This window comes from Procambarus clarkii, chromosome 40, assembly GCF_040958095.1.
Source record: "Procambarus clarkii isolate CNS0578487 chromosome 40, FALCON_Pclarkii_2.0, whole genome shotgun sequence".
In the NCBI taxonomy this organism is placed as follows: Eukaryota; Metazoa; Arthropoda; class Malacostraca; order Decapoda; family Cambaridae; genus Procambarus; species Procambarus clarkii.
Genome location: NC_091189.1, coordinates 10,882,698 through 10,897,130, shown reverse-complemented (window position 1 = coordinate 10,897,130; position 14,433 = coordinate 10,882,698). Strand labels below are relative to the sequence as shown.

Below are 14,433 nucleotides of genomic sequence, written 5' to 3'. Positions count from 1 at the left end.
AGGCTTCCTGTCCCCGACAATAGGAAATCAGCAGTTAGATGCTTCCGTCGCCGCCATGTTGGAATGTGTGATAACCGTCGTGTGTACGTAATAAGCCTATATAGCCGCACTGATAACAATCACCGATATATAAAAGTAATATTTTAAATTCCTGAGTGAATATTTTCAGGGAATTCCTGAGTGAATATTTTCAGGGAATTCCTGAGTGAATATTTTCAGGGAATTCCTGAGTGAATATTTTCAGGGAATTCCTGAGTGAATATTTTCAGGGAATTCCTGAGTGAATAATAATACAGGGAATATTTTCCCGAGTGTTTCTTGTTTTTTTTTGTTCTTTTCTATAAAGTATTAGAAGAGATACCCGGCTGGGCCCGGGTCTCTCTTCTTCTCCTCCTCTCTACAAGTCTCCCGCTCTTTCATAAGTCCTTTCCCTCTATCTTTCTCCCCCAACATCCTCCTTCTCGCCACTCTCTCCTTTGTACCCTCTTCTCTTTCCAGCCTTTCTTTCCTTCCCTTTCTCCCCCTTCCTCCTTTTCTCCCTTTCTCCCAGGAAAATTATATAACGAATTTTTTATTAACACATGTATATATATAACGAAGCAGTGAAACTGCTAAATAAGTCAACAAACAGCACAACAATATTTCAGACTTTACTTCATGAAAAGAGTACGGTAAGGGGGGCGAGGGAAGACCAATGCTGACATCTCTTAGCGTGACAATGGAGTTGACCCCTAACTGGCCTATGACACTCCCATACCCCACATGATTCATGTGTAAAAGTTAGTCGAAGCCGCGAAGTGTCTGGCCTCCGACCTTGAACAGGCGGACAACCATTCTATTTTATAGATATAGACCTGTGGTTTTATTACCTATCGGTCTAATTACATTTTATACAAGTAAATGTAAGTCTTTGCCCTTTACTTATCAGCCGTTCATTTATCAGCTTCAACATTATGCTGACAAGAGAATTTATTATGTAGCGCAATAGTCTACATTCTGGCCTCACAATCTCGGGTTAGAGCCCCAGGCGAGTTTTATTTTTTTTTTGCAGGGAAATTCCTGCGCGGGCCCTAAGCCTCTGGCTGGCCCACTAAGTGTTGCTTGTTTCTGTTTTACTTGGGCGGAGTATGAGTATTTATGACTCGTATGGTCGCTTCAGTAAGATTTTGTCCCACGTGTTTAACAACAACTTCTGTTCTGTTGAATCTAAGTTGAAATCTTATTGGGTTTGTAACTGTGCACTGTGTTAGATAATGTTCCAGTGGTCTGTTGTGGTTGTAACTGTGCACTGTTAGATAATGTTCGCTAGAGACAGAGATGGTTATCTTGAGATGATTTCGGGGCTTTTTAGTGTCCCCGCGGCCCGGTCCTCGACCAGGCCTCCACCCCCAGGAAGCAGCCCGTGACAGCTGACTAACACCCAGGTACCTATTTTTACTGCTAGGTAACAGGGGCATAGGGTGAAAGAAACTGCCCATTGTTTCTCGCCGGCGCCTGGGATCGAACCCAGGACCACAGAATCACAAGTCCAGTGTGCTGTCCGCTCGGCCGACCGGCTCCCTAATGGTTGGGCAAGTTTCATTACAACTGACGCCGCTGTTCACCTAACAAGTTCTTACGTTAGTATTAACAATAACAAAGCCCAACGTTATGAATAAAAAGTAAAATCTTACCATTTGAATTTCCACTCAATCCAATAATACCACGAACCACTTTACAAGGTCAAACATTCCAAGTAACAAGGGAATGCAGGCGTATTTTTATAACATTATCGTTCGTAAGAAATTACACTTCACCTGCACTGTTAATATTTGTAAACATTTTCAATTTGTATTCGTATGTATACTACGAGGGAGTAGTGACCCTTCCTTACCACCGGGCCACGCCACACTGGCTCCTCTACTCTCCCATACTAGCCTACCACCTGACTCTTCAATTAATCAACCCTCAGTGATACCACACACACTATCTCCCCCTTATCTCATTCTTATCACCTAAAAACTAACATAGTTAATGAATTAAATCAGCAAAATAACTTTTTTGGTATGGAGTTTGTCCGGAAAGTGGCTATGTAATGTTCAAAATATTATAAATAGGCGATCGAAGCTAGGCTGTCTATGAGGGAATTTAAACCATTCACAAAAGGGCATGGAATTATTACATCTTCTGTCTGTGTGGATCCAATATGAGATAATTATTTTCGCTAAAATCTCCTTATGTCGGTAACAACGGCAGTACTGTGATTGTAGGGGGCGCCCTGGCATCCCCTACACGTGCGGGTTATACACACGGAACCTCCCGTCCACGCTACGGATTTAGACACACACACACACTGGGGTGCGGAGATTGGTATGTTGGGAAGGTATATAGTTCTTTTAATATATCGTAGTCGTCACAGGTCTTCCATTATCACCACATTATCATCAAAACTATAGCCTTTCTATTATCACTATTTCCCCCATCACAGTTACCACTAAAATCAATAAAATCACCAGCATTACTGCTATTATTATTATTACTCAATCGTCACCTTCACATCACCCCACTCTCACAACCATTTTCATCAACAAGCTCATCATATCCTCATCACAATCATAAACATTGATAATACAATCGCTGAGGTTCTTGTCACTACCACCATAACCACATTACAATATTAATTATCGACAGCATCATTATTCCTGAGGACATTTTCCAGTTTTATTTTAAAAGTGGAGCAATGTCTTGGCGTCAAGGGCTTGGGCTGGTAGGCCGTTACCCGAGTCACTGTGTGAGGGGGGCAATCACCCGTGCTCTGTCGTGCACTGTAGCCTGGTGAACCTGACGGTGTTGCCTCCTTGTGGGAGTTACACTACACCTGTTTATAGGAAGTCTAAATTAATATCTTCCGATTTGTTGAGTTCTTTAAAGGACTCGATAATATCATGCCTAGTTCGTAGTGTTTTCTGAGGCCCTCAACCTTTCCTGGTATGAGACAACTTGGGGTTCTGGGATGAAATTTGTTGTTCTGAGCTGATTTTATTTTCCAAAGTAGGTATGTGTCCTTTTTGGAGGCGAGGTGTACACGCTCGAATACAGTAGTCCACAGGGAGGGTGGGGGGCTCGGATAAGGTGGTCCAGGGGGTAAGGGGATGGGGGAGGGGGGGGGGCGCACCGTGGATTTATACAACTGAATAACCACTTTCATTTTCTTGGTCAGATTTTTTTGTAGTTTCTTCTTAAATTTCAGTTCCTATATTTATTTCTGGATCATCTTAAGCGTCTTTTTTTATCAATATGCGGCATGGTCGTGTTGCAGATATGGTAGTTATGGGGGGTAGAAATAGCCTAAGCTACTCTATCCCTTTGAGATGTATTTCTTTCTTATCTCAATAAACATACTTGAACTTGAAATTGTAGTTATGATATGAGCTGCTTTGACCAACATGAAAGGTCAATGATTCTTCAATATTATCAGAGCCATATTTGCCACACTGTATTATAACATTTATATGAACATCAACCCTGAGTCTACATTTCAAGACAATTTTAAAACACATGAAGCCCCCACAGACCATAATACAGTGTCACATTCCTAACATATTATAACGACTGCTTAATATGGTGTCCAATAGGGTCCCAAAAGGGTGCCAGTAGTACAGTTGAGTTCGTTCTCGACACACAATCGAGAATTCCGGGATCAAATCCCGGTCGGGACAGAAATGATTGGGGTCATTTCCTTTCACCTAATGCCTCTGTTCACCTAGCAGTGAGTAGGTACTCAGGAGTTAGTCAGGTTGCTGTGGGGTTGCATCCTGGGCGGGGTCAGTAATTCGGCTTTGAGGGGGGGGGGGGGACCTCGATAAACGCCAAACCGTGTATGAATACACTCTGGCTTCCTGTCACCCAACACCATGAATTATTAATTGTCGGGGCTTGGAAAAAAGAGACCAACAACAGACCTTCCTGAAGAAGTTCAGTTTAGTCATCTATTATGCACCCCATACCCATCTCGTGCTTCCCTAAGAAGCTACCCGTAATAGTTGGTTAACTCCATATATACTGCACAGTGAACAGGAGCATTAGGGGTGAGGCAACGTGCCCAGACGCCTCGCCCGAGGGATTATTACTACTATTCATATAATTATAAACATTAAAGGAGTATACATTACACATGCTCACTTCTCCAATGCCAAAGTAATTATAGCGAGTGCGATCTGGAGCTCACAGCTCAGCCACATCACACACACATACCTGAAAATATAGAAAACGGAGTTAGTTTTACATCACAGAGAATGACATTATGGCGTAATATACTGTAGGGCTAACTGTGGTAGTAGACAACTGCTAATGTAATATTTCATTTTTACCTGAATTTACTCGAGGGTAACACTCTCTCTAGTGGCATTGACGAAGACAGGAAGCTGGCGGCTTGTCAAAAATCCCCCCCCAATTTGTCCTGATGATTTTATCTATTGGGTCTTAAATTGTAGAAGGTTTTTCAAGGTTTTGGCATTTACGGCTTCAGCGGGTAAGCGGTTCCGTGGATTTAAAACTCGATGGGTTAAAAAAGCATCTCCTATTTTCTACCCCTACAGTGTGGGTTGCTGAGCATGAGTCCATTGCTCCTTGTTAGTGTTAAATCTGATCTTCTGAAGAAGTGGCCTGGATCAACATCCTCAAAGTTGTTCAATGTTTTAAAAGTTTAGACGAGATCAGCCCTCTCATGTCTTGGGAGCAGTGTTGTTAGCCCTGTGGCCCTCAACTGGGGTAAAGGACACGTAGCAAGTGTATATAATATTATATATATATATATATATATATATATATATATATATATATATATATATATATATATATATTACACATTAGGCTTACTATTTACTGCTAGGTGAACATGAAGCGTTAGGTGACAGGAAATGTGCCATCTATTTCTGTCCTACATTGATAATACTACTAATAATACATATAATAATAAATAATAATAATAATAATAATAATAATAATAATAATAATAGTAAATTAATAATAATAAATCGATGACTAAAACCCCGGCACATGTGTTAGCTACAAGTGCTGACTGTTAACGTATGTGTCAGAGCTCATATGCAATAATATAATATTGATACAATATCAATACATTGGGATTACACATGTACTTGCACACACATACATGGGGGTGTGCACACACATACATGGGGGTGTGCACACACATACATGGGGTGTACACACACACATGGGGTGTACACACACACATACATGGGGTGTACACACACACATACATGGGGTGTACACACACACACACATGGGGTGTACACACACACATACATGGGGGTGTACACACACACACACATGGGGTGTACACACACACACACATGGGGTGTACACACACACATACATGGGGTGTACACACACACACACATGGGGTGTACACACACACACACATGGGGTGTACACACACACACACATGGGGTGTACACACACACACACATGGGGTGTACACACACACACACATGGGGTGTACACACACACACATGGGGTGTACACACACACACAGCTGTACCCAGGACTCTGCGTGTATGTACATTGAGAGTTTAAGTTAGCCCTAGACTATATTCGGGAGTATAAGTGCTCGTTGGTCAGTAGAGTATTCTGACTAGGGAAATTTACCCAAAAGGGACAGAGAAACAACTTTCAAAGTGACATAGAGGAGAGCGAGGGGGACAAAGATGGAAATACAAATGTGTCGTAGAAATGTCAAAGAATATCTTCATCATAACAGTCGTTAATGAAGTAAATGCATTAAATAAAGAAGTTGTTGATGCTAACTGATTACACAATTTTAAAGATAAATATAATAAAAAGGAGATTAGTCATTGCATTAAAATATAGTGGTATGAAAGACAGAGTTATGGAAGTAACACTCGACCCAACAAGCACAGCTCATCAAGGTGAGTACACACACACACACACACACACACACACACACACACACACACACACACACACACACACACACACACACACACACCAGGAAGTTATCCGCACTAAAATCCTTCAAGTTTCAGAGCTATGATACAATATACATGGAAGTGGAGACACCGGGAACACACCGCCGCCTGTAATTGCAACCAGATAATAACCGGAGCGGTAAAAACACAGAAAGCCTTCGACAGTGTTCCACATAGAAGGTTGCTACAGTAACCCCGAGGAGGGGGGGGGAGGGAGGACTGGACTAACGGGACTACAGCCAGGGAGGGAGAGACTGTCTGGCCGGAGGCGGCGGCGACACACTCAAGAGCCATCAAGCCAGTGTATGGAGAAGCACTGTACTTGCCGTGGTCAGTCCCCACCACCCCGTTCTACTTCAGAATTGATGTGAGTGACATGACCGAGGAAGGAGAAGATTCCTTCATGGCGGTAATCACGGATGCCAAGACCACAATATGTCAGACCAGGACCGCCTCTGTACTAACAAGCAAATGTAACACTTTAGCATCATAGTGAGACAATGGACAATGAACTAAAGGCTAAATCCATCCACTGGTTCTCGATTTACAATCGGGGATCCCGGGTTCGATCCCCCCCCCCCATGCGCGACTATAATGGTTGGACGTGTTTTCTTTCACCTGATACACCTGTCCACCCAGCAGCTAGTATATAGGGACCCAGGAGTTATGCAACTCCTTTCGGGCTCACCATAGCCCGTGCTACATGGACACCTCGTTCTGAGTAGCTAAATCTGAAACAACAACAACAATATGCAACTCCGAGAGACGCACCGCTCCTGTGCCAGGTAAGTCCACTACGGGCTCACCATAGCCCGTGCTACTTGCCCCGCTCCTGTGCCAGGTAAGTCCACTACGGGCTCACCATAGCCCGTGCTACTTGCCCCGCTCCTGTGCCAGGTAAGTTACGGGCTCACCATAGCCCGTGCTACTTGGAACTTGTTCCGAGTAGTTTTGTTTTGTAGTTTTGGGGGACCTCCAAATAACTCTTCAGGCTTCCTGTCCTCGAGAACGAAACTTATTATATCAATAGAGTAGGAAGCTATCACAATAGATAATCAATAGCTGAAAAATTGGGGTTCAAGAGCCGACGTTCAAGTCCTGCAGCAACAATTCGCAGTAGTCTCCCCTCCGACGCTAGAAGGAAAATGGGGAAAGTCTTGGTTATCAGTAGAAAACGACCAGTCGTCCGTGTCAACTAGTTTATGGCGCTCTTATGTTGACATTATTGTCTTCCCAACGCAGAAATGAAGAAAAAGCGCGGATTGAAAACTACGCCTCTTCAACGCAAGAAGAGCTAACTGCAATTGTTATGGCGTTAAGGTTTCTTGAACGGAACACTAATGGTACAGTGATTTGCACCTATTCAAAAGCAGCACTGCAAAGCCTAGGTAAAAATCTTGCAATAGTCGCTGAAATTAAGAGAGCTGTGAGAGTACTTACCAATCAGGGAGGAGTCATCATGTTTCTGTGGATCCCCTCCCATGTTGGAATATGTGGGAATGAACGAGCAGATATGCTGGCTGCTGAAGGCGCTGAAGGAGACCATATTGAATTCTTCATACCAAAGACTCTTCTACAAATTAGAGGTATTGTCAGGCAACATCATCGTGACAAGGTAACTGAGGAAAGGAGGATAGAAGCACAAACCAGTGAATCTGTACGATGGTACAACATGGTTGCAGCTGGCAATCCCAATCATTATGGACGAAGAGGAAGAGGACGAGGGAGAGAATCAGTAATAGCGAGAATCCGTCTTGGATACAAATATCCATGGAGATATGGAATGGAAACAACAGTTGATCAGCGAAGTTGCAGAATCTGTGGTGAGAGTGACGAACACCGCCTTGACCACTATCTACGTGAATGTGAACAGCTGAGAGACATTAGAAATATGTGTAGAATAATAAACCCACATTGTTTGAGTTAGGAAAACACTATTTGTCAAATATTGATACTGTTCTTAAAAGATTCCCCCATTTTGCACCCGCAAGATAACGTAAGCTTTTAAGGGTTGACAGATGTTAATCTTCTTGTTTGAGGAGCTGTTCACTTGAGCCAGTTAAGCAAGTCCCAGCTGTGTCTGGGTACAAGTGACAGGATGAACAACCCAGCGGGTCATAATTGACATACTGTCCCGATTTTCTGTTTTGGGGCCTCTGGTAGGTTGGGATAAGAGCACGTTAGTACGACAGTTTCTTGACGTTGAGAGACCTTAGGAGGACGGGCTGAGGCAATGACAATTCTGATATAATTACACCGTAATTATGATCCTGATAATGGCGATAGTTACGACTGGTGAGTATTGATGTGAGTAGTTAACAACTAGTTAACAACGAGGATGGGAATACTTACAATGATGGTAATGAGGAAGAACAAGAACTGAAGACAAGAACAGTGCCACCGTCTGGCACTCAGCTCAACTTATATATCCAATGTTAATCTCATATGAACACGATACCACACAGACACAGTGCCACCCACTGCACTCTCACAAGCACAGTGTCACTGCACTCTCACAAGCACAGTGTCACTGCACTCTCACAAGCACAGTGTCACTGCACTCTCACAAGCACAGTGTCACTGCACTCTCACAAGCACAGTGTCACTGCACTCTCACAAGCACAGTGTCACTGCACTCTCACAAGCACAGTGTCACTGCACTCTCACAAGCACAGTGTCACTGCACTCTCACAAGCACAGTGCCACCCACTGCACCCTCACAAGCACAGTGCCACCCACTGCACTCTCAGAAGCACAGTGTCACTGCACTCTCACAAGCACAGTGCCACCCACTGCACCCTCACAAGCACAGTGTCACTGCACTCTCACAAGCACAGTGTCACTGCACTCTTACAAGCACAGTGTCACTGCACTCTCACAAGCACAGTGTCACTACACTCTCACAAGCACAGTGTCACTGCATTCTCACAAGCACAGTGTCACTGCATTCTCACAAGCACAGTGTCACTGCATTCTCACAAGCACAGTGCCACATTGGACGAAGACAAGCGACATCTCAATAAGATAATAGTCTTATTGAGATGTGTTGAGACTCAAATACAAGTCACAGCTTCGTGTCATCCTTTGCAGATGACACAAAAATCAGCATGAAAATTTCCTCTGTTGAAGACATTGACAAACTACAAGCAGATATTAATCAAATCCAGGGATCCCATCACAATGGTTGTACTCTTCAAGTCACTTGTGTCCCGTCTTGAGTACTGCTCAGTACTCACCCCCCCCTTCAGAGCAGGAGAGATTGCTGAAATAGAGGGAGTGCAGAGAACATATATGGCATACATAGACGCGATAAAGCATCTAAATTATTGGGATCGTATCAAAGCTCTCCAAATATACTCGCTAGAAAGACGACGAGAGAGATATTAAATAATATACACGTAGAAAATACTGGAGGGCCAGGTCCCAAATCTACACAGTAAAATAACAACATACTGGAGTGAACGATATGCAAGAAAACGCAGAATAGAACCAGTGAAGAGCAGAAGTGCCATAGGCACAATCAGAGAACACTGTATGAACATCAGAGGTCCACGGTTGTTCAACGTCCTCCCAGCGAGCATAAGAAATATTGCCGGAACAACCGTGGACATCTTCAAGAGAAGATGTCCACAAACCGGGCTTTGGTGGGTGTGTGGGCCTGCGGGCCGCACCAAACATCAGCCTGGTGGACCAAACTCTCACAAGTCAAGCCTGGCCTCGGGCCGAGCTTGGGGAGTAGAAGAACTCCCAGAACCCCATCAACCAGGTTAATGTGATGGACAAACATCAAAACAGAACATATGACCCTAAAATGATTAAGTAACAAACTCCCTTAAGTTGTCACTTAATGTAAATTACAACTGAGGAGGTTGTAAAGTTATGCTCATACCCCCACACACTAGAACCACAACCTGTGTGTGTGCCAATGTTTACCCCTGCAGGATAACGAGAATCATCAGTGTACAAATTTCACTATCACTGCAGGATAGTGTAAAAAAAAACATATCAGTGTACCAATGTTTATTCACAAAGGCTAAATAACGTGATGTAATTTAAAACTTGAGTCATAAGGACAGCTAATAAAGGAGAACGTGTGCCATAGACTCTAGACACTCCAGGGGTCACACACACACACTCACACACTCACACTCACACACTCACACACACGGAGCTCGCGTACCAGCGCAGGTTAACCTACCGAGCTGACGAAAAACACGAAGCCTCTACCACCACCAACAACGCTACCTTCCGGAATGCAGTGTTTTAGATGTGGCGGTGTGGTGAAGTGGTTCTAGAAGACGTTGTGGGGATTGTGTGTGTGAGTGTGTGTGAGTGTGTGTGAGTGTGTGAGAGTGTGTGTGTGTGTGTGTGTGTGTGTGTGTGTGTGTGTGTGTGTGTGTGTGTGTCGGGGGAGAGGGAGGGCGGGGGGGGGGTTGAGTCAGTCAGGACAGGTGTAGTAGCAAATTGAAATAAGTTTATTGAGGTAAAATACACACAAAGGGATGAGGTAGCTCAAGCTATTCTCACCCCGTTCAGTAGTAGTAGGCATCCTTCAGTCTCGGGAGACTATGGAGTTGCGCCCTAGTTGTCAATCCTGGTGCAGCGTCTGGTGTGACTGATGAGGCCAATCCGAGAGTGGCAGTCCATCCCACACCGAGCACAAACGAAGTCCGATTCTGGTCTGTCTTCCTGGTTACCGGCTTTCCTTCTCTGTCTCTTTGCCTCCGATTCCTTGGCAAGTGACTCCTCGAACTTGGAGAGACCTCGTTGAACAGACTGCCTCCAGGCTGAACGGTCTGTAGCCAGTGTCTCCCATATAGCAAGATCGACGTCCATGGCTTTCAGGTCCCTTTTGCATACGTCTTTGTACCGTAGCTGGGGCTTGCCTACTGGACGCTTTCCCTGCCTCAGCTCTCCATACAGGAGATCCTTGGGGATCCTGCCGTCGCCCATTCGCACAACGTGCCCGAGCCAGCGCATTCGTCTCTGTTTCAGCATTGTGTACATGCTGGTGATTCTTGCTCTCCCCAAGACGTTGTTGTTTGTCACCTTGTCCTGCCAGGTGATGTCCAAGATGTGTCGAAGGCAGCGCATGTGGTAGGCATTCAGCCGTCTTTCCTGACGGGCGCGGAGTGTCCAAGACTCACTGCCATAAAGGAGAGTGCTCAGGACACAGGATCTGTAAACCTGAATCTTAGTATACTCAGTTAGCCTATTGTTGGCCCACACTCTCTTTGTCAGTTTGGACATGGTAGTAGATGCCTTACCGATGCGTTTGTTTAGCTCCGTATCAAGAGAGAGGGAGTCAGAGATTGTGGAGCCCAGGTACACGAAGTCGTGAACAACTTCCAGTTTGGAATCAGAGATGCCGATGTCAGGTGGGGAGTCCACTCCTTGTCCCATGACTTGTGTTTTCTTCCGACTGATGGCGAGTCCGAAAGCCTGAGAGGCCTCGCTGAAGCGGGTTATGAGCCGTTGGAGGTCTTCAGCTGAGTGGGCAGTGACTGCTGCGTCGTCGGCAAAGAGGAAGTCGCGCAGACACCTCAGCCGAACCTTTGTCTTGGCTCTCAGCCTGGCGAGGTTAAAGAGCTTCCCATCCGACCTGGTCCGGAGGTAAATGCCTTCCGTGACAGATCCGAAGGCGTGCCGCAGCATAACTGCGAAGAAAATCCCGAATAGGGTTGGAGCCAGTACGCAGCCCTGCTTTACTCCACTTCGGATGTCAAAGGCGCCTGATGTTAGGCCATCAAAGACCACGGTGCCCCTCATGTTCTCATGGAAAGATCTGATGATGCTGAGGAGCCTGGGTGGGCATCCGATCTTGGGGAGGATCTTGAACAGGCCATCCCTGCTGACGAGGTCGAAGGCCTTCGTCAGGTCTATGAAGGCTACAAAGAGTGGCTGCTTCTGTTCCCTGCATTTCTCCTGCAGTTGTCTGAGGGAAAAGACCATGTCGATGGTGGACCTGCCAGCTCTGAATCCACATTGTGATTCTGGATAAACTCTCTCTGCAAGTACTTGGAGCCTTTTCAATGCGACTCGAGCAAACAGCTTTCCGACAATACTGAGGAGGGAGATTCCACGGTAGTTGTTGCAGTCGCCCCTGTCACCTTTATTCTTATACAGTGTGACGATGTTGGCATCCCTCATGTCCTGTGGCACCTCTCCTTCTTCCCAGCAGAGGCAGAGAATTTCGTGCAGCTCCATGAGCAGGCTACCTCTGCAGCACTTCAAGGTCTCAGCAGGAATGCCATCTTTGCCAGGAGCTTTACCAGAAGCAAGGGAGTCTAGGGCATCGCTGAGTTCTTCCAGGGTCGGTTCACTGTCGAGCTCCATTAACACAGGCAGACACTCAATGGCGCTCAGGGCATCTTCGGTGACCACATTGTCCCTGGCGTATAGCTCAGAGTAGTGCTCGACCCAGCGCTTCAGCTGCAGTGTCTGGTCCTGAATCACCTCGCCAGTGGCAGATTTCAGAGGAGCGGTCTTCTTCTGGATTGGGCCGAGGGCCTGCTTGATGCCGTCATACATTCCCCTTACATTGCCTGTATCCGCTGCAGTCTGTATCTGGGAGCAGAGCTGGAGCCAATAGTTGTTGGCACATCGCCTGGCGCTCTGCTGCACTTTGCAGCGGACGGCCCGAAGGATCTGTAAGTTGCGCCGACTTGGGCAGGCTTTGTAGGCTGCCAAGGCGTTTCTCTTCTCTTCGATTACAGGTGTCATCTCTTCCGAGTGAGCCTCGAACCAGTCTGCCGACCTACTGGTCTTCTTGCCAAAGGTGGAAATGGCAGCGTTGAACACAGCGTCTCTGAAGTGCTCCCATCTTTTACAGGCAGTGACCCCAGCTGGGCCAGGAAGAGCTTCCTCGAGCACGTGTGCAAAATCTTCCACCTTGTCCTGGTTGCGGGTCTTGGTGGTGTCGATGCGAGGTCTGCCCGCCTTTTTCGAGTGATGAATCTTCTTTGGTTGCATCTTGACCCTGCTACATACCAGGGAGTGGTCGGTGTCACAGACAGCACTCTGGTAGCTACGCGTAATCTTGACGCTGGGTAGACTTGCACGCCTGGTAAGAATCAGGTCAAGCTGGTGCCAGTGCTTGGATCTGGGGTGTCTCCAAGATACTCGGTGTTGAGGCTTTGTGCCGAAGAACGTGTTGGTGACACAAAGACCATGAAGGCAGCAGAGTTCTAGCAGACGTTGCCCGTTCTCATTCATCCTTCCTATGCCGAATTGACCCAGGCAAGTGGGCCAAATGTTGTGCTCGGCACCCACTCTGGCGTTGAAGTCGCCGAGGATGAACAGTGGCTCCTTTACAGGGATTCTCGCTATGACTCTGTTGAGGTCATCGTAGAATTTTTCCTTTGCCTCTGCTGGAGAAGTCAGGGTTGGTGCATATGCACTAATTACATTGACTGGTCCTGTTTGGGAGTACAGTTGCAGAGACAGAATTCGTTCGGTTTCCCCCATCGGTGGCATAATGTGTCCCAACAGTGCATTCCTGACGGCAAATCCCACACCATGTTCTCTGGTCTCATCTGGAGGTTTTCCTTGCCAGAAGAAAGAGAAGGTCCTCTCTCTCACAGATCCTGATCCTGGGAGCCTGGTCTCGGAGAGCAACAATATCCATCTGCAGCTTGCTCAGCTCCCTATCGATGATTGCTGTTTTTCGGGCGTCATTGATTTCTTGCAGGTCGTCAGAGAAACCTGGTGTCAGTGTCCTGACGTTCCATGTGCCCAGCTTTAGGGCAGTTGATATTTTCTTCTTTGGTTTGGTATTGCTTGGTGCAAAGTTGTCGGGCCGCTTGTCAGTTTTCACCCTAAACCCCACGCACCCAGTGAGGTTAACGGACCGTGGCGAGGCAACACCTTATTGGCTGGGGTTTGCCCAGCTTGAGGCGGGCGGTAGCTGCCCAGTGGGGCGCGATGACCCCTCCCACCGTCGGAAGCAACCCCTGGCGTCACACTCTTCGCCAATCGAGCAGAAGACTTAAAACCGGTAGACTGTCGCTTCCCGTGTTGGTTCGACGCTGTGAGGCGAAGCTGGAGTGTCCTCTCCAGGGCGCAAAGCCTGGGTAGGTAGATATGGAGGAGAAGCTGTTACCCATGCAGCAGGTCCCCCCTCTCCACGTTGCTGAAATTATCCAATAGAGAGGCAAATGCCAATACGCATGGTTCCAGCAACGTCGCAGGAGCTGCCAGAACGAGGTCGACGTCAACAACGAACTGCCTTAGGGGCTCCAACTCCGGATTTTTCCTCGAGGTTGACTCCTGAAGCCTTCCCAAAAACAAGGGTATGGCCGCAAGGCAGCGGAGGTTTAAAATCAGGGTTTTCCTTCCCCTAGATGGGCTGCCTTCCCAGGCTATCGAGTCCCATCTACCCGGAGCAGCTGGTTTTAAGGCGCCAGAGGCACGCCCTCGCCCCTTCTCCTGTCGGTAAAAGCAG

At 46.5% G+C, this 14,433-nt stretch overlaps 2 protein-coding genes across 2 annotated transcripts in view; one reads left to right on the top strand and one right to left on the bottom strand.

Moving 5' to 3' along the window:
- The window catches only part of LOC123752802 (spermatogenesis-associated protein 13), a 294,193-nt gene extending 292,341 nt beyond the window's left edge, over window positions 1-1,852 (bottom strand). The window contains exon 1 of the mRNA XM_069338675.1: window positions 1,797-1,852. The gene's annotated coding sequence lies outside the window, so the exon portion shown is untranslated. The remainder of the gene's footprint in view (window positions 1-1,796) is intronic.
- A 5,597-nt stretch (window positions 1,853-7,449) lies between these two features.
- Window positions 7,450-14,433, top strand: part of LOC138373013 (proline-rich protein HaeIII subfamily 1-like) — a 43,583-nt gene continuing 36,599 nt past the window's right edge. Inside the window, exon 1 of the mRNA XM_069339065.1 lies at window positions 7,450-7,605. Coding sequence (XP_069195166.1) covers window positions 7,450-7,605 — 156 coding nt within the window. The remainder of the gene's footprint in view (window positions 7,606-14,433) is intronic.